The sequence below is a fragment of the Solenopsis invicta genome, chromosome 16, assembly GCF_016802725.1.
Source record: "Solenopsis invicta isolate M01_SB chromosome 16, UNIL_Sinv_3.0, whole genome shotgun sequence".
NCBI classification, from domain to species: Eukaryota; Metazoa; Arthropoda; class Insecta; order Hymenoptera; family Formicidae; genus Solenopsis; species Solenopsis invicta.
In genome coordinates, this window is record NC_052679.1 from 12,732,349 (window position 1) to 12,751,504 (window position 19,156).

Genomic DNA, 19,156 nt, shown 5'->3' on the forward strand with positions numbered 1-19,156 from the left:
GTATGTACAGCAATAGAAACTATGTCGACTGAACACTTGTCATTAAATTTCGTTAAAAATAGACTTTTTGACAAAGAATCAAAACGAATGCTACAAGCAAGAAAAGTAAAACAAACTTCTGAAGTACAGTCATCAGTGGCTTTCTCTGCGAATTCAGGAAGAGGGCGAGGAAAGCCATTCTCAGCAAGAGGAGGTCGCTCATCGAAATTCAGAGGTGGTGCTCAACTCTCAAATAACGAAATCACTAGAACAAATAAGTCAGCCTTCCCATTTGCTTGTCACAACTGTGGTATCGTTGGACACAAAAGAAGCGAATGCAAGAAGCCATTGAATAAAAAGGTAGAACAAGCAAATGCTACAGGAACGGACGGAAACAACTGCAGCAGCCGCATCGATAAACAGAAGCTATGCATTCTTTGCTGAATGTAAGGAATTTGATGAACTCAAACGTATTGATGATAACGTCTATATTGCTAATTGTCTAAGTGTAAGCGAAGAAGACTCTGATTATTTTACTTGGTACGTAGACTCAGCAGCATCAGAACATTTTGTATCTCGACGTTCAATGCTTGTAAATATCGTTCCTTTAAAGAAACCAATGCAAATTAAAGTTGCTAAAAAGAAAGAAACAATGATTGTCAAGGAAAAAGGTGATATAACATTTATTACTACAGTTAATGGTATAAAGACACACATTTCTCTTTCTGGTATTTTGTTACCTGATTTAAATATTAATCTTTTATCAGTTGGAAAATTAGAAACTAATGGCTGTAAAATTATATTTGAAAATGGTAAAGTCTTAAACTCTAAAGATAATAATGTATTAGCAGCTGGAAAACGCGTTGGAAAATTGTACGAAATTAAAGCAAAAAAATTAAATGAAACAGCTTATCTAACCACGGAAGCGAAGGAAATCTGACACAAACGGTTAGGCCATATCTCCGATTCAAGTCTTAAAAAATTAGAAAGAATAGTAAATGAAATGTCAAATGTTAAACTTAAAAATAAAGTATGTGAAATATGCATGCATAGAAAACACTGCAAATTGCCTCACAAGCAGAAAAGAACTAGAGCAAGTCGTCCATTACAGGTTGTTCATAGTGACTTATGCGAACCAATTTCTCCTGAGTCATATGATAAGAAAAAGTATATCATGACTTTTGTCGATGATTTTACTCATTTCACTATTGTCTATTTATTACAATCAAAGTCAGAAGCTTTTAAATATTTTAAAATATACGAAGCAATGTCAACAGCTCATTTCAACAAAAAATTGAGCACATTTCGCTGTGATAATGGAAAGGAGTTTGTCTCAAATGAAATGAAGAACTATTTTGAAGAAAAGAGTATTCAATTTGAATTTACAATAAGATATACGCCACAACAAAATGGAGTGGCGGAGAGGATTAACAGAACTATTCAAGAAAAAACTAAATGTATGTTGTTAAATTCTGGACTCAGCAAGAAATTATGGAGTAAAGCAGTACTGGCAGCAGTATTTATAATTAATCGTTGTCCAACCGCAGCTCTGGAAGAGTGTGTTCCTGCAAGATTATGGTACGGGGAAACACCTTGTCTGAAAAAAATCAGAATCTTCAGATGTTTAGCTTACTTGAAGATATCCAAGGAACTTGTACGAGGAAAAATGGAGTCAAGAATCAAAGAATGTTATCTAGTCGGATAGTCTCCAAATGTCGTGATATCGTGTGTGGTGTCCAGCAGATGGAAAAATAATTTAATTAAGGAAGAGATGTAATTTTTGACGAGTCAAAATATTACAAAAAAAAGAGAACTAGCAGACTGGAATGTTTTAGAAAATGAAGAAGACATAAACTCTATTGATTCAGATGAGGAAGAAGAATAGAATTCAAGGGGAGAATGAATTTAAAGATGTAACGCTGGTAGTTTCTCGGTGAGGTTACGGGATCGTGTTCAGGATCGGTTGCTCGGATGTGCTCGCCGGATGTCCGGGTTCGTGTTAAATGATAATGCCTTGGTTTGATGGTAAAACAAAATAGCTTAACTGTATTTTAGAGTGTACAAAATAATCTTAGAACTCTTTGGTTTCGTACAAAATACTCATAAGGTTCCGATATCGGTATCGGATAATATTGAGATACACGAGTGGTATTACGGCACCGGAGCGCTTGATTGCACAATGCGTGAAACTAAAAGAACGGACACAATTTATTCGCGGCTTACTTAATGTCTAAACATAAAGAAAAAACGGATTCAAATAACTAGAGAAAACGGACGGACGCGAGTTATGCGCTAGGCGCTCGGAGTTAGCAATCGGAGTTGCTCGGTTAAACAATCTTTGGCTTCGCGGACAAAATATATAATTCGCGGCGTAACGTAATATACAAGAACGGACTCGCGGTTACGGAAACGGACGGACTCGGATAAGTCGGTAAGTGTACGGACGGATTCGGCTTACGCTCTGGGCGTGCGGTATCCGTATTTAGAGTTGCCGCGCGGCGGCGAACTCTAATGCCGTGATCAGGTCGTGATTGGCCCGTGCGGCTGACCGGTTACGGTCTCGGTTTCGACGGCTCGCGGCGCGACGGACAGTTTCGCGCTGCGCGAGGGTCGTCGACGGTGTCGGCCGGTGCGGCCTCATCTCGCGGGATGAACACCCCGTGAGGTACGGTAAGCGGACACAGGAGCGGTGTCGACGCGGACGGTCTCCGAGAATGCCCGGGGACACTGGGAACGGTCTGGTCGGATTGGCCGGACGACGAGAATGCCCGTCGTCCGGCTGAACGGTCCGGATTGGCCGCGTGACGAAGATGCCCGTCACACGGCTCAGCGGATTGGATTGCCCGCGCGACGAGAATGCCCGTCGCGCGGCTAAGCGGATCGGATTGGCCGAGCATACCCAGTCTCGGGGATGACGGGGATACCCGTCGCGGGAGGGCTGGAACAAGAATGCCCGTTCCCGAGGAGGTGCTCGAGAATCCCCGAGCTAGGAGGCGCCGAGTATGCCCAGCGCTGGGGATGATCCAATGAGATCAGGTGTTCGGAAGGATCTCTCGTCGGCTGCCCACTGCCGGCTTATATACCGTTCCGCGCGGCTGGACGCACCAATCAGCTCGCGCGGTCGAGCCAACCGGAGTGGGAATGCTTGCCGAACGCGGCGCGTGGCGCGCCGCTCGCGCGCGGTAGCACGTGGTGGTCTTACGTAATGCCGAGCACGTGCACGTGCTCGGCCGCGGTCTAGACCGTCTTGACGGACGGTCGGTCTAGTGGCGGCACGGTGGAGGGGTGTAATGTTACAAAAAAAATCTTGAAGAACAAAAAATTGAAGAATATGAAATCGAAGAAAATCAGATTGAAGAACAGAAAGTAAAACAAAAGTAAAAATTACCTGAATGTAGACGTTCACAAAGAGAAAGAAGAAAGCCTACATATTTAAAAGATTATGTATCCTATGCAATGAGTGCTGAGGTTTTTATAGCAAATATTCCTGAAAGATATGAAGACATCAAAAAAAAATCAGATGAAGAAAAGTGGTCTGAGGCCATCAATGAAGAAATTCAAACACTTGAAGAAAATAAAACCTTCTAACTAAACTACCATCTGGAAAGAAAGCAATAAATAACAAGTGGATTTTTCGAATAAAGCATAATGAAATTGATGGAGAAGATCGCTATAAAGCTCGATTGGTCGCAAGAGACTTCACACAAGAAAAAGGACTAGATTATCATAAAACCTATGATAACCCCCCAGTGGCACATTTGACAACTGTTAGAGTGCTTCTAGCTGTCATAAATCATCAAAACCTGATAGCTCATCAACTAGATGTCAAAAATGCTTTCCTACATAGACGTTTGAAGAAGGAAATTTATATGAAGCAGCCCCAGGGTTTTGAAAAGAATCGTCAATTTGTTTGTAGGCTGAATAAGTCGTTGTATGGCTCGAAACAAGCACCTCGTCAGTGGAATGAAAAATTTGATAATTTTGTCAGATCTTTGGATTTTGTACAATCTAATCATGACAAATGCCTGTATGTTTATAAAACAAATGAAACAATAGTCTATTTACTTCTGTATGTAGACGATATGATTATTACTGGAAATTCAGAGCACTTGATAAATGTATTCAAATCTGCACTTATGTCAGAATTCAAAACTAAAGATCTAAGATCACTGAAGTGTTTTTTGGGCATAAAAATAGAACGAGGTAAAACGGGAATGTTTCTAAGTCAACCCGGCTATGTAGAAAAACTGCTGCAGAAATTTGGCATGAAGGAGTGTCATTCTACAAGAACACCTATGGAAGTTCTCTCTATCCACCAAAGAAACTGGAAGGAAATTGCATCATTGAAGATAAACCTTACAGGGAACAAATTGGGTGCCTTATGCATATAATGCTGACAAGCAGACCAGACATCAGTGCGGCCGTAAATTTTTATAGTCGTTATAAGTCCAATGCTACATCAGTTCAATGGAATGGTCTAAAAAGAATACTTCGGTATCTTAAAGCAACTGCAGATTACGGATTACTTTATAAGAAGAATCTCAAACCAATTAATCCCTTGGTAACCTATGCTAATTCAGACTGGGCAGGCAATACAGATAGAAAGTCGACTTTGGGATTCATGTTTGAGGTATTTGGTGTAAATGTTTGTTGGGTAACAAAAAAGTAGACAGTTGTGGCGACTTCTTCAACTGAGGCAGAATATATATCTCTTGCTACTGCAAGCACTGAGTTGATTTGGATTAATAATATTTTAAAAGACTTAAACGTAATAATTAACAAACCAATTGAAATTTTCAAAGATAATCAATCTTGCATTTACAGTCTTAATAAATGGGATCAGAAACGTTTAAAGCATCTGGATGTGAAGTATTATTTTGTGAAAGACTTGTACCAAAAGGGTGTAATAAATGTTTTATACATTCCATCTTCACAGCAAAAGGCAGACATTCTTACAAAAGGTTTAACTGCAGAACAATTTGTAAAACTAAGGTCAACATTTGGTCTGATACTTTATATAAGTTAAAACCTTTCTTTTTTCTTCTATGAATGTGTTTTTTTTTACTCAGTCAAATATATATGTATGTATTTTCTTTGTATAACATAAAAATTAATATTCTCTTTATTTTTTTTCATGTGTCAAATTGAAGTGGAGTGTTAGGAAAAGCAATTTAACATTATGTATAAGTTGGCACACATGTAGCCTATTTCTTTATGTTGGTAACAACCAAATAAACTCTCTCGTTTTTTTTTTGAGTTAGCAAAAGCCACACACGTGTTGTTCCTCCTTGCATTTTTTCCTTGTATGCATCCGATTATGGTCTCGATCTGCACTGCTATATTATCAAATATACACTCGACGCCAAAATTAAGGTATCATCTATTCTGACACCGAAAAATAGGCGTAATTCAAAAGAGTGTAACTTTGGCAAAAACGATCGTAAAAAATTTAAAAAAAAGCATTTTAAAGCTTGGAAATTCTAATTTTGAGATTGATAAATCATCAAACGATTTACAGATTGTTTATGAAGTTATTTAAATGTGTTAAATTTCAAAATTTTTTACAAGCTTTGCAAAGCGCCATGACGCGAAATAAAACTTGCACGCAAATGCGGTTTACAGCATTCAAAAGAGTGGATTTTTACCTTCAATTTGCATTTTTGTTGAGCGTTATACGATTTTTTTCACTGAGTTAGGCAACACTGAAGCAAAAATGGCCTCTTTTGCTTCAATGTTGAATAATTCAGAATTGAAGGTAAAAATCCACGCTTTCGAATACTGTAAACCGCATTTGCGTGCAATTTTTATTTCGCGTCATGGCGCTTTGCAAAGTTTGTAAAAGATTTTGAAATTTAACACATCCCCATTTAAATCCGCGTAACTTCGTAAACAATCTGTAAATCGTTGATCTCAAAACTAAAGTTTCCAAGCTTTAAAATGCTTTTTTTAAAATTTTTTACGATCATTTTTAATAAAGTTACACTCTCTTAAATTACGTCTATTTTTCAAAATCAGAATAGGTGATCCCTTAATTTTGGCGACGAGTGTAGATATTGGAGCGATAAAAATCCTTATTACATACACAAGGCATATGCTCAGAATCTACAAAAAGTCAATGTATGGGCTGGAATTTTATATGACCGGATTGTTGGGCCATTTTTTATTAAGGGAAACCTAACATCAAAGAATTACTTAGCCATGTTTCAAAATTAAAGAGTACCGGTAATACGGAACATCGCTCGTCAAAACATATTTGGTACCAGCAAGATGGGGCGCCACCTCACTACGGTTTACAAATACGAGGTGTGTTAAAAAAGTATCGCGAATTTTGAATTTTCGCGGGTTACGTATATTCGAATTTCGATTTTTTTGTGGCGTTATGTTGGTACTCATGTCTCTCACTTATGCCGACAAGCTCGGCCATTTTGAATGTTCACTTAATTGTTGACAGCTGCTTTGCTTGCACGTGTTTTGGATCGTCTTCGATTTTTACCTATTCAAAAAAATAGATCAAAGAACCTGTATCAAATTTTGTGTGAAAAACGAAATTAAGTGCGCGGATGCATTCCGAATGTTGACTGTGGCATACGGAGAAGCTACCTTGGACCGAAGCAACGTTTATCGGTGGTACAAAATGTTCTCAGAAGGCCGAGAAGATGTGAACGACGAAGAGCGTGCCGGACGCCCGAGCACTTCAACAACAGACGAAAAAATTAATGAAGTGGAGAAAATGGTATTGGCCAATCGTCGAATCACCGTTAGAGAAGTTGCTGAGGACCTAAACATATCGATTGGCTCGTGCCATTCGATTTTTATCAATGATTTGGGCATGAGACGGGTCGCCGCGAAATTCGTACCAAAATTGCTCAATTGCGACCAAAAACAGCATCGCATGAACATTGCTAATGAGATGTTGGACTCTGTCCGCGACGACCCAAATTTGCTCCAGAGGGTCATAACTGGTGACGAATCGTGGGTTTATGGTTATGACGTGGAAACCAAAGCTCAATCATCTCAATGGAAGCTGCCGCACGAACCAAGACCGAAAAAAGCGCGCCAAGTTCGGTCGAATGTGAAAGTTTTGCTGACAGTTTTCTTCGATTGCAGGGGCGTGGTGCATCATGAGTTCTTGCCACAGGGTAGAACGGTCAATAAGGAATATTACCTGCAAGTTATGCGCAATTTGCGCGAAGCAATCCGCCAGAAACGCCCGGATTTGTGGAAGAACAAAAATTGGCTTTTGCACCACGATAACGCCCCTGCTCACACATCGTTGCTTGTGCGCGACTTTTTGGCCAAAAACAACACACTAATGATGCCGCAGCCACCGTATTCCCCAGATCTGGCCCCCTTTGACTTTTTCTTGTTCCCTAAACTGAAGAGGCCCATGAAAGGACGACGTTACGCTACGCTTGACGAGATAAAGACGGCATCGAAGGAGGAGCTGAACAAGATAAAAAAAAATGATTTTTTGAAGTGCTTCGAAGATTGGAAAAACCGTTGGCACAAGTGTATAATATCTCATGGGGATTACTTTGAAGGGGACAAAATAGATATTCATGAATAAATAAATAATTTTTGAAAAAACACAAAATTCGCGATACTTTTTGAACACACCTCGTACACCAATATTTGAATCAAGTTTTCCCAAATGGTGGATAGGACGAAGGAGTTATATTGAATGGCCAGCACGATCATCTGATCTAAATCCACTGGACTATTTCTTGTGGGGATTATTAAAAGATAGAATTTATAATATAAAACCTCAAAATCTTGATAATTTACGTCAACAAATAACTGATGAAATTAGAGCAATACCTAATGAAATTTGTACGAATATAGTCTTAAGTTTCCCTGATCGTCTAGCATATTGTTAGACTATTGTATAAAGACAACAATTTGAGTATTTTCTATAATTGTCGTTTCTTTAAAGCGAAATTGTAATGTTCATAGCACGTGCGGGTGTTTCATGCATGCAGTAGAATCAGATGGAGCCGAGCGCTAGCGATACTAACTTCCAAGCCTCATAATACGGAAATTATTTAAAAAAAGTAAACTTTGTTATAGTGTTTTGAAAAGCTCTTGACATCAGCCATTAGATTGGAATCAAAATAAAGTATTCAATTCAAAAAAATCTATTTGATCTTGACCTGATTTTGGCGATATCCCTCAAAGTCAAACTGGTATCATCAATAAATAAATCATTTTATGCCATTTTATTATAACTTTCATTTGAAACATTTTTTTTCAAAAATGCTTAGTTTTCAAAATAATCAAGGAGTCCGGAACTTTTCATACGCTCAGTGTACGTTATGTATGACAAATTTACATAATTTCTGAACGTCATGTTTAGATTTCATTTTAAATATCAGATTAGTCATAAGAATTACTAATTCGATCATGACGTCAAATGAATAAATGATATACCTGGGAAAATATATTTCGTCTATATGGATTTGTCAATTTGAAAATATATGGAGTGATTCAAAATAACCTCGTTGAAGAGACATATTCTGAAACAATTTTTTTTTTAGCAAAAATTTGTCTAAAGCTTAATTTTTAAATGATTAAAAAAAATAGTTACCGAATCACGGGACGTATGTAGGAGATGGGCAAGGGCAACTTGCCGTTTGATACGAGCGATTATGTGACACATTTCCAGTCATCAGCGATAAGTTGACAGCTCGAATACACTGTTCTCCCTCTCTCCCCCCTTCTCGCTCTCCATTCTCACTCTCTTCTCATTTAATTACTAACTTACTCACTGACACTTAAATTATGCTAGATTTAAAAACGATATTTGATACCTTGTTTCTAATAATTCTGCACATGTAAATATCATTTTTAAGTCAAAACTACCCAGATAGTACATTGCCGTCTTTGTTGTCGTTTTGACACTAAAATGACACCAAAATTGTCACTTGACACCAATTTGACGTCAAATTGATGCCAAGTGACAATTTTGGTGTCAAAACGACAACAAAGACGGCAATGTGCTATCTGGGTAGTACATAAAATGCGTGATTGAAAAATAAAGACGCACAAAAAGAAAGAGACAACGTGTCCAAATAAGTTTGAATGTATATATACTATACACACACACGCACGCACGCACGCGCCGCGCACACACACACACACACACTCATTTATTGGTCTGCATAGTGATCAGCTCTTTACCTTCACAAAAATACAAATCCATATTGAATAAAGAGATTTTCCTCTGTCTTTCTTAAATCACTTGTATCACTTTTTGTCACATTTACACACTCCAATCATTCGCTTCTTAGATATACAAGGCATGCTGAGAATAAAATGCAACATTTTATGCAATCTTTATGATGCCATTATGACAACATATAATTCGTGTAATTCAAGTGGAATAAATGGACCTTGTTTTTTGTCAATTTGCGAGCTCCTCTGGTAAGTAATTTTACGGTGGGGGAGCGGTGGACACAATATTTAACAAAAATTTCTAACAAGAGACTAAAAAGTCAACGTTAATGCACTATACAGTGGTCAGAAATTATTCTTCCCATGAAAGTTGTTCGTGAGTCCTAACTGGTGAATTGCCCAGCCGAGGAGCATCTCGCAAAAGCAAATGTATATAACTGCGCTCAAGAGAGAAGGAATTGTAGTTGAAGATGATTCAAAGCAGAGTCGATATGTCCGTTTTTAAATTAATAAAATTGTTAATTCTATGCACCAACAATCGCGGTTACTCTTACTAGCCCATTAATAGTTGATGACTTATCATTTTTAAATTTCATAATTAAAGTGTTAGTGAGTTAGTTGGTAAATAAATGAGAAGGGTGTGAAAATAAAAGAGAGGAGAGGAAAAGGGAGAGGGAGAGTAGCGTATTCCAGCTATCAATTAATCACTGCAAACATATCACATAATCGCCCGTATCAGACGATGAGTTGCGCCGCCTCTGCTTATCTCCTATGTGCGATATGCGCCCTGTGAAAAACTTCGCACAAATTTTTGTTAAAGGAAAAGTTGTTTCAGAATAACCTCAAGAATATGTTTCTTCACGGGCATAAGGGCGTTATTCTAAATCTATATACAGTATGATGTTAGAACGATAAGTACTTGCAGTGCTTTACGCATCCCAAAAGCGATGCTACTTTGATATAGTGTCTGATATGCAGCTAATGTCATTTTGATTTCATTCCTTACTCGTAATAACAGTAATCCACGCTCGGCACAATTTACAGTTACTTGTCGTATTAATTCATCTGAAATGTATAAAAATATGATTCATACAGCCCATGATATCCAAAAAACGTAAGACGTTCTAAAGATGCATGAATATCCTACGGATATCTCTACTGTCTGAATTTACTCAATGTGTGTTTTAATTTACCTTGTATAGTGTTTGATGACAAGTGAGAGAAAAGAGCCATATATATTTATTCCATATTACAGAATCTTTTCAAAATTTACATAAAATGTGAAAGGTTGAAATAATTTTGAAACAGATCAAGTATTCATTTTTACAAAACCAAAAATTACATTGTTAAAATGTATCTCATTTATTTTCATTTTCAAACCCAATTTTAAATATTTATCTTCAAAAATCATAATAAAATACGACTAAAAAATCTCATAATGCTGCAGCTTTTATTCAATTTTATAAAATATTTCTTTCTATAGAATAGTTTTTTCCTTATGAGAATGATTGGAGTGTGTGAATGTGACAAAAAGTGATACAAGTGATTTAAGAAAAAAAGAGGAAAATCTCTTTATTCGATATGGATCTGTATTTTAGTGAAGGTAAAGAGCTGTTCACTATGCAGAATAAGTGAGTATAATATGTATATACACATTCAAACTTATTTGGACACATTGTCTCTTTTTTTTTGCGCGTGTTTATTTTTCAATCACGCATTTTATGTTACTAGTTTTGACTTAAAAATAATATTTACGTGTACAGAATTATTAGAAACAAAGTACAAATATCGTTTTTAAATCTAGCATAATTTAAGTGTCAGTGAACGAATTAGTAACTAAATGAGAAGAGAGTCAGGAAAAATCTGTCGCGTATATCTAACGGCGGTACTGTATATTGATAAATGAGTAACTTTAGTGAAAACAAATCTTTTAGTTTTTATCGTCAATCTATTGTTAATATATTCGATAGACATTCTCGTTGTTAACTGTCAATCTTTTATCATGTATTTTAATCAATATATGCTATTTTTGCATGACAAATTTTAATACTTTCATAATAACAAAGCTGAAGTCTGTTGCTAATATATTCAACAAACCACAATAGTCTAAATTAATTTTATAGCACAAAAAAAATTAAAATTAATATTTTAAATATTTAATTTAAATATTTTGATTATTTTATATTATTTTATATTTCAAAATATTAAAAAATACAATTTTTGTCATAACATTAAATTGCAATAGTGTAACGTGCATATATAGTAACGGAATTCTGTTTATGCCCCCAGCCATTAACATACCGTTGTCAAAACTATTAAATGTTGTCCATTATTGCTATTTAAACAGGGTCAGATGAAGTTCGCCCGTGGATTGATAGAGCAAGTCAAACTGAGCAGAAAAATCCTGTACCATTTTTGAATATTCGTAATAGTTACCGAGATAAAAATTAGTAAAGTCGACGAATGTGCGCGTACTTTCCCTACCCATCGCACACAGGGACCACCCGTCAGTACGCGTTCATTTGCTGACTTTACTAATTTCTATCTCGGTAATTATTGCAAATATTGAAAAATGGTAGAGGACTTTTCTGCTCAGCTTGACTTGCTCTATCAACCCATGAGATCACGGGCAAACTTCATCCGACACTCTATATATATGTTTTACTTATGAGTACTGGAATTCTTATGAGGTAATTTCATATTAGTTTTTTATATTTAATGCTAAAAACATTGACTACTGTAGTTCTAAATAATCCAATCTTTGTAACTTTGAATTTTTGATAGCCCAATAAAAAATTGCAGACATTTGCAGATGTTAAGATTAAGTTAGATCTTATTCATTTTTTTATCAGAAAACTTGTCCTATAAAAATAAAATGCGCACATAAGCGGTTCATAAAAGTATTGTAATTTTTTAGGAGTATTGTGTTACAAATTACGTATATTACTATTTAATATCATCGTTATTTTACATCAAATATATATGTATATGTTTATTTTAATTAATAATTAATGGCTTTTATTATGTTTTGAGAGAGATAAAATCATAAAACTAATAATAAATGATACAGCAGCATTAACACAAAGTTTCTAATTTTTTCGTACTACGAAACACAATCAGACTACTGTACAATAGCGGGATTCTGTAGCTTTTAATGATAATATCCATATCGTCACAGTATCGTTGCGCAGTTCTTTTTATCATATACAATATCTGTGCAATGATAATATAACGATACCGATACTGTCGTTAAAAATTAGACAGAATTTCGCTGCTGGGTATGTATTCTGTACACTTTTTGTAACAATAGTTATCAGTGTCGTTGCTTAGACATTTTACATGACAAAAAAGCTAATGTCGCTTATTCATGAATAATATGCAGTATTATTCATCGCTATTATAAATGAACGCGACAGAGTTTTACAGACTACATACACCAACAATGAGATCTGAAACTTTTAATGACACATATCGGTATTATTTTACTGTCGTTGCGCAAATATAAAAATACGTTTACTGACACTATTTGCATTAGCAAATTTACTAGACGTTTATAATCAATCCGCCATCAATATATTCGACATTTGCTTTCTATTAGCCATCACTCTGTCATATATTTTGCCGATAAAGATTGTTGTTACATTTACGGAAGTATGCTAACATTGAATTAATAATAACAAAATATATTTCTCATTTGCAGCTATTCGATAAACGTGATCTGTTGCCAATTTGTAATTGCAGAATATTTTATAAAGTTAATTTTTGTTTTATTTTATTATAAAGATCTATTCCTTAAATTTTCTCCCACTTGTCGAATATTCTGTATATTAAATATAAAATTTATATTTAGTGTGTACATATACCAAAACATTGAGTATAAAGCTGTCTTCGAACAGGACAAATACCAGTTTCTCTAGCCTGTTTTTGTTGCAATCGCATATCAAGTTGCTCTTGTAAATTTATCACATCTAATCTTGTTGCAGGAGTACTTGATACCTAAATAATACAACATATGCCATTAACTGACTATTGCACAATTAAAGAGACCTTTGCGAAAATTTTTTTTCAAAATTTTTATTTAAATTTTATAGCTTTTTTAAAAATGTTCTCAGATTTTGTGTACAAATTAAAACACTTTTCAGAAATATTAAGAAAATAATTTGAAAAAATTAAATATTTTTTAAAACTAAAGATTTTTTCCAAGATTTTTTCAATATTATTTAAACATAACAAAAAATATTTAAAACAATATGAACTACTAAGCGCAGATGTTGTGTGTAATATGTGTGTATATTTAATATACTTCTTGCCAAAACATTTCATTACTTTTATTTCAGAGTCTAATTTAAAAGACTCGCCATCAAAATGACTTTATTTCATCATTTGAAATACAGTGCAGAAATCTCATAATGCTGCATTTTTTTGGTCTACCCCGTGTGATTTTTCAAGGCTCCTAACTTCTCGTGCGGTCATATTGAAGTCGTGACGTCATAAGCGAGAAATCACATGTAAAAGTTTCTTGCGTGCCATTTCTAAATAGAGAATTTGAATAAAACAAAATAATGAGATTGTTTTAAAATACTTGTAAAAATTGGTCTCAGTTATTCTTTTTTCCCCGACAGTCAGTCAATAGTTGTAAAAAGCACAAAAAGTAAAGTCTATTCGAACAGGAAAACGTACGTGAGACTGAAATTTGTTGCGTGCCATTTGTAAATAAACAAAATTTGAATGAAACAAAATAATCGAATCACTTTAACATATTTGTAAAAATATGTCTCAACTCTCTTCTTTCCACCTAACAGTCAGTAAATAGCAAAAAAAACACGTTAAATGAGGCCTATTCAAGCAGAAAAACACACGAATAGCTGTTGAAAGAAGTGAAAAATATGTTATTACGTATAAAATTCAAAGATAACTTGCGGCCCATATTTATGAATTTGTTAAATACGACAAGTCACATTTTCACAATCCCTTCACGAACAATTAATATTCTTAGAATAACATACGAATTATTAAAAATTATATAAAATAATATTTTAAAAATAATATTCAATATTTTTATATTATTTTAATATTATGGGAATGTTATGTTAATATTATACAGGGGTTGGACAAAATAATATGTACACCTATTCTGACTCTGAAAAATAGGCGTAATTCAAAATGGTGTAACTTTGTCAAAAATGATTGTAAAAAAATTTTTAAAAAGCATTTTAAAGCTTGAAATCTCTAGTTTTGAAATTGATAAGTCATTAAACAATTTACAGATTGTTTACGCGGATTTAAATGGGCATGCATCAAATCTCAAAATATTTTACAAACTTTGCAAAGTTCCACGACGCAAAATAAAAATTGCACGCAAATGCGGTTTGTAGCATTCGAAAGGGTGGATCTTTACCTTTAATTTGCGTTTTTGATGAGCGTTGTACCATTTTCTTTTTCCCCGAGTTAGGCAACACTGAAGCAAAAATGGCCTCTTTTTCTTGAATTTCTTCCTTCACTTTCTAGTGTAAAAGAATCTTCGAGAAAAATCAACTTAAATAATCGAAAGGTTTCGCCCTTTAAAATGAGCCCTGGAAGACCGTTTTATACTTTTTTTTTACGAAGTTCAAATATCGACTTCAGCAAAGATTAAGTGAGCGTTCAACAGCAAAATTAAAAGATCATCTACAGTTACTCTCCAAAAAAATATGTAACATGATAAATCAACAAAAATGATAAATTAAATGTTTTAAAACGCATTTTACAGCTTAATATTTTTACATATAATTTTAATATCGACTTTGAAAACGTATACTAATTTTTTACGGAGCTATATGGATAAAAATAAAGATGCGGCAAAATTTATTATGTATTTTTCGAGTTCATTTGACGTGAATTAAAAATCCACACAAATGCGGTTTACAGCATTCGAAAGTATGAATCTTTATCTTTAATTTGCGTTTTTGTTGAGCGTTGTACGATTTTTATTCACTGAATTATACTATATAACATTGAAGCAAAAGAGGCCATTTTTGCCAGTGTTGCCTAACTCACAAGGGGAGGACCAGGTGAATCACCCTGGGATTTCGACCCAAATTTTTTTAATTATTCTGGAGACGAAAAAAAGTTTACCTCTCCCGGCGTTTGATCGAATAGGCCTTAGTTTCGAAATAATAAATTTGTGAAAATTGGCTAGTCCACTGGGCGTTTTATGAGCCTTCCCGGTAAGTGTTCTCTCAACCAGTGCAGTTGGCTTCGTGCATTAAATGTAATAGATAACATAATCAACTAAGTGCAAGGGGATTGTCAGAGAAAAAAAATCGTACAACGCTCATCAAAAACGCAAATTAAAGATAAAAATCCACGCTTTCGAATGCTGTAAAACTGCATTTGCGTGCAATTTTTATTTCGCGTCGTATAGCTTTGCAAAATTTGTAAAATATTTTGAGATTTGACGCATCCCCATTTAAATCCGCGTAATTTCGTAAACAGTCTGTAAATCGTTTAATGACTTATCAATTTCAAAACTAGAGATTTCAAGCTTTAAAATGCTTTTTTTTATATTTTTACGATCATTTTTGACAAAATTACACTCTTGAATTACGCTCCATTTTTTGGAGTCAGAATAGATGTTCATATTATTTTGTCCAACCCCTGTATATCCATTTTTAAATAATATTCATGTTACATTACCTCAATATCCGTGGAATATTACGAAAATATTCTATGAATATTATTGTGATAAAAAATTAATTATGCATAAAATATTCATAAACTTTATAATTATTATATTTAAAAGTTAAAATATTCCTAACAATTTAAAATATTGAATTGCTGAAATATTAAATAATATTATTTATTTCTTCAGATAATATTCATATAACATTATCAGGAATGGACATAACCATTTTTTATTAATATTTCAAAAATATTATTTAATATAAAAATAATATTACGCGTTTATAGGGATAGAATACATAATAACAAAATGACATGCAAGACAAAATTTCATTGTCAACATGTTTATTAGTCACGTTTCATGTTTATTAGTTTTAATTTTTTCCGCGATATTAGATTGTCACTGTCAATGCGGAGTTTTCGGCTGAGGAATCAGGAGCCTTAATTAAAAGAAACAGAACTCCCATCAACCATCCGTCGATGGTGACGCATACTACTCACTCAGTAAACGGAAATGGATTAAAAATTTGTAATCCATTTTAATTCATTTCAATACATTTTGAATTAAAAGACAGCAATTAAGTCCCATGTTATGGATTAAAATAAATTGGATAATTCGCAAAAACTCTTTTTAGATTAAAAGAAGAGAAGTTATTTCATTTCAATCCTGTTTCTTAAAATAAAATGGATTATATACACCGCATAATTTTTTTGGATTGAAAAAAATAGAAATTCTGTAATTTCAAACATATGGATTGAAATAGATTCAAGGAATTTTCAAACTTTAATTGGATAGAAATAGATTTATGTGGTCATTTAAAAAATCACAAATCCAAATTGGTGATTTTTTAAATCCATTTCTGTTTACTGGAGACTCAGTCCCATTACAACAGAAAACATTTTTCTCAGAGCAATCATATGAAGCAAAAAATATGAAAGGTTTCATCTTTTCTAGAAATCTTTATATATGTGGATTATGTTACATTCTAAGATTTCTTATTCTATAATTTTGAAAAAAAAAAAATAACTTAAAAAATCTAAAAAAAATTTTTTTAATTTAAAATATATAAATAATAAAATTTTCTTAAATTTAAAATATAAAAAATTCTTCAAAATATTATGAAATATTATAAAAAAATTTTCTTTAAGGTACATAAATTAGCTTTTATCAAATTTTACACGTTGAGTCCATATCTGACCATCCTCTTCCCATTCCTTTGGTGGTAAAATTCTATTTAATATCTCAATAGTTTCTCGTCGTACATCAGCCGAAGTTGAGGTTATTTGAATTTTGCAAGGGGCTACACCGATTTTCGCCAATGATAAATCTTTACGTACCTGTTGCTTAATAAAGAAATATATATAAGCAGATATATATTTCGTACATTATTTTAAATACAATTATTATTAATTGTATTTGCATATATATGCATGTTTATTTTTTCAGAGAAATCGTAAAAGCTAAATTTGGATAAATTAATACTTTGTAAGGTATTTTTTAGTTAAGTTAATGCCTTATAAAATTAAGTTAGATTAAATTTCAGCTCTCTCGCTTAATACGATAGGTTTTTCTAGAGGCAACTTTTCTTAGACAGATGAATTATTATTATATTTTAAGGAAAAACTAAAAAAATGAAGAAATAATTTATTGCGTCATATCCTAACAGTATATGATATCGGACGAATATCGTTATATTGTACAAATATACGTACGATATCATGATGTTATGCAAATATACGTATGATATTTACAATATTCAAATAATGTCTTGTGCTGTTAGAGTATATATTTGCCTTTGACATATAAACAAAATCACACTGCGAGAAAGCTGAGAGTTTAAACCTTGAAAGTTAATTGGAAAAGTATTATTCATAGTACATTAGAATATTGTATTTTTTCTAATTAGATTAGTCTAAATAATAAAGTAATTATAAAATAAATCACCAAGTGAATATTTAATATTTTATGTATAAATTAAGTTTATGTAAAATAATGAAGTAGTGTTTTTTGTACAAAAATATACTTCTTTTTATAAAGATATATTTTTAACTTAGAAAAAAAATTAATAAATTTTACGTTTTTTTAAATAATTAGTTTAATTAAAAATTAATTCGTTTACAATTAAATTAAAAATTATTATCTTTTTAATTTATTATTTAATTAGTTATTACTAGGGGTGTGCAGATACCCAAAATTTCAAGTTCGGGTCGGGTCGGGAATTTTTTTCGAGTTTGGGTCGGGACCCGAAAGTTTGTAAAGTTCGGGTACCCAAAATCAAAGTCAGGACCCAAAATCAAAGTCAGGACCCAAAATCGGATCGGGACCCGAAATCAGGTCGAGACCCAAAATCGAAACAGAATCCCAAAATTTTGTAAATTTTGAATACTCGGATCTAAAATCTGGTTAAATAACGGTTAGAGATCTAGATACTTTATACACTGATGTGAAAAAAAATTACTAAATTTACGTAAGGCATTTCGTTTATATTGAATTACTAAATTTGAATACTGCCAATAAAATATTTACTTACAGTACATAAGTATTCACTCAATAAAAAATGATAATTAAATTAGTAATCACTCCTTGTACTAAATAAATATATATTTACGTTCAGAAAAAATTTTATTGGGGCAATATTCAAACAAATAATTATTAAAATTTAGTGATTTTTTCTCACATCAGTGTTTAAGGTGTTTAGATCTATAACCGCTTTTTGACCCAATTTTAGATCCAAGTACTCAAAATTTATAAAATTTTGAAATTTCGTCTCGATTTCGGGTTTCTACAGCATTTCGGGACCCGACTCAATTTCGAGTACCCGTAAATTTCGGGTACTCAAACTTTACAAACTTTTGGGTCCCGACCCAATCCCAAAAAAAAATCCCGACCCGACCCAAAGCTCAGGTACCCGCACACCCCTAGTTACTATTCAAAACTAATACAGAAAATAAGAAAAATTCGTCATACCTTCTCTGAATGAATTGTAACCAAAATTGGAGTATCATACTTGACCAGCGTATCCATAACAGGAATTGTGCGTTCTTTGATTGCTGTTGCCATTTATTTAGAGGATTTACGTAAAACTACGTGCTGAATATTATTTCACGCTAACAACAGGATATCGATACGATAGATTCCATTTATATGAAAAGCTCTGTTAGCTGACATAAATGTTACCATGGAAACGTTGATGCACCGTTCATCGATCATACGAAACTCGATAAATGCCTCGTTTATAAATTTGTATTGCATAATTACAAAAAATAGAATGAATACAAAAACATACATTAAGGTTTGTAAATAACAATTTAATATAATAATTTGTCATTTAGAAGAAAAAGTTTC

The 19,156-nt window shown here is 33.5% G+C and overlaps 1 protein-coding gene across 4 annotated transcripts in view; it reads right to left on the bottom strand.

The window, feature by feature from the left end:
- LOC105202528 (axonemal dynein light intermediate polypeptide 1) overlaps positions 1-18,967 on the bottom strand; it is a 141,919-nt gene extending 122,952 nt beyond the window's left edge. For 2 of the 4 annotated variants that reach the window (XM_039458974.1, XM_039458977.1), the window contains exons 1-4: positions 18,779-18,967; positions 16,990-17,154; positions 13,014-13,146; positions 10,070-10,215 (exon numbers count right to left, since the gene is read on the bottom strand). In XM_039458974.1, coding sequence (XP_039314908.1) covers positions 10,070-10,215; positions 13,014-13,146; positions 16,990-17,154; positions 18,779-18,871 — 537 coding nt within the window. In that variant the 5' untranslated portion in view covers positions 18,872-18,967. The remainder of the gene's footprint in view (positions 1-10,069; positions 10,216-13,013; positions 13,147-16,989; positions 17,155-18,778) is intronic. The other 2 variants (XM_039458976.1, XM_039458975.1) reach the window with 2 other exon arrangements.
- Positions 18,968-19,156: the final 189 nt, after the last annotated feature.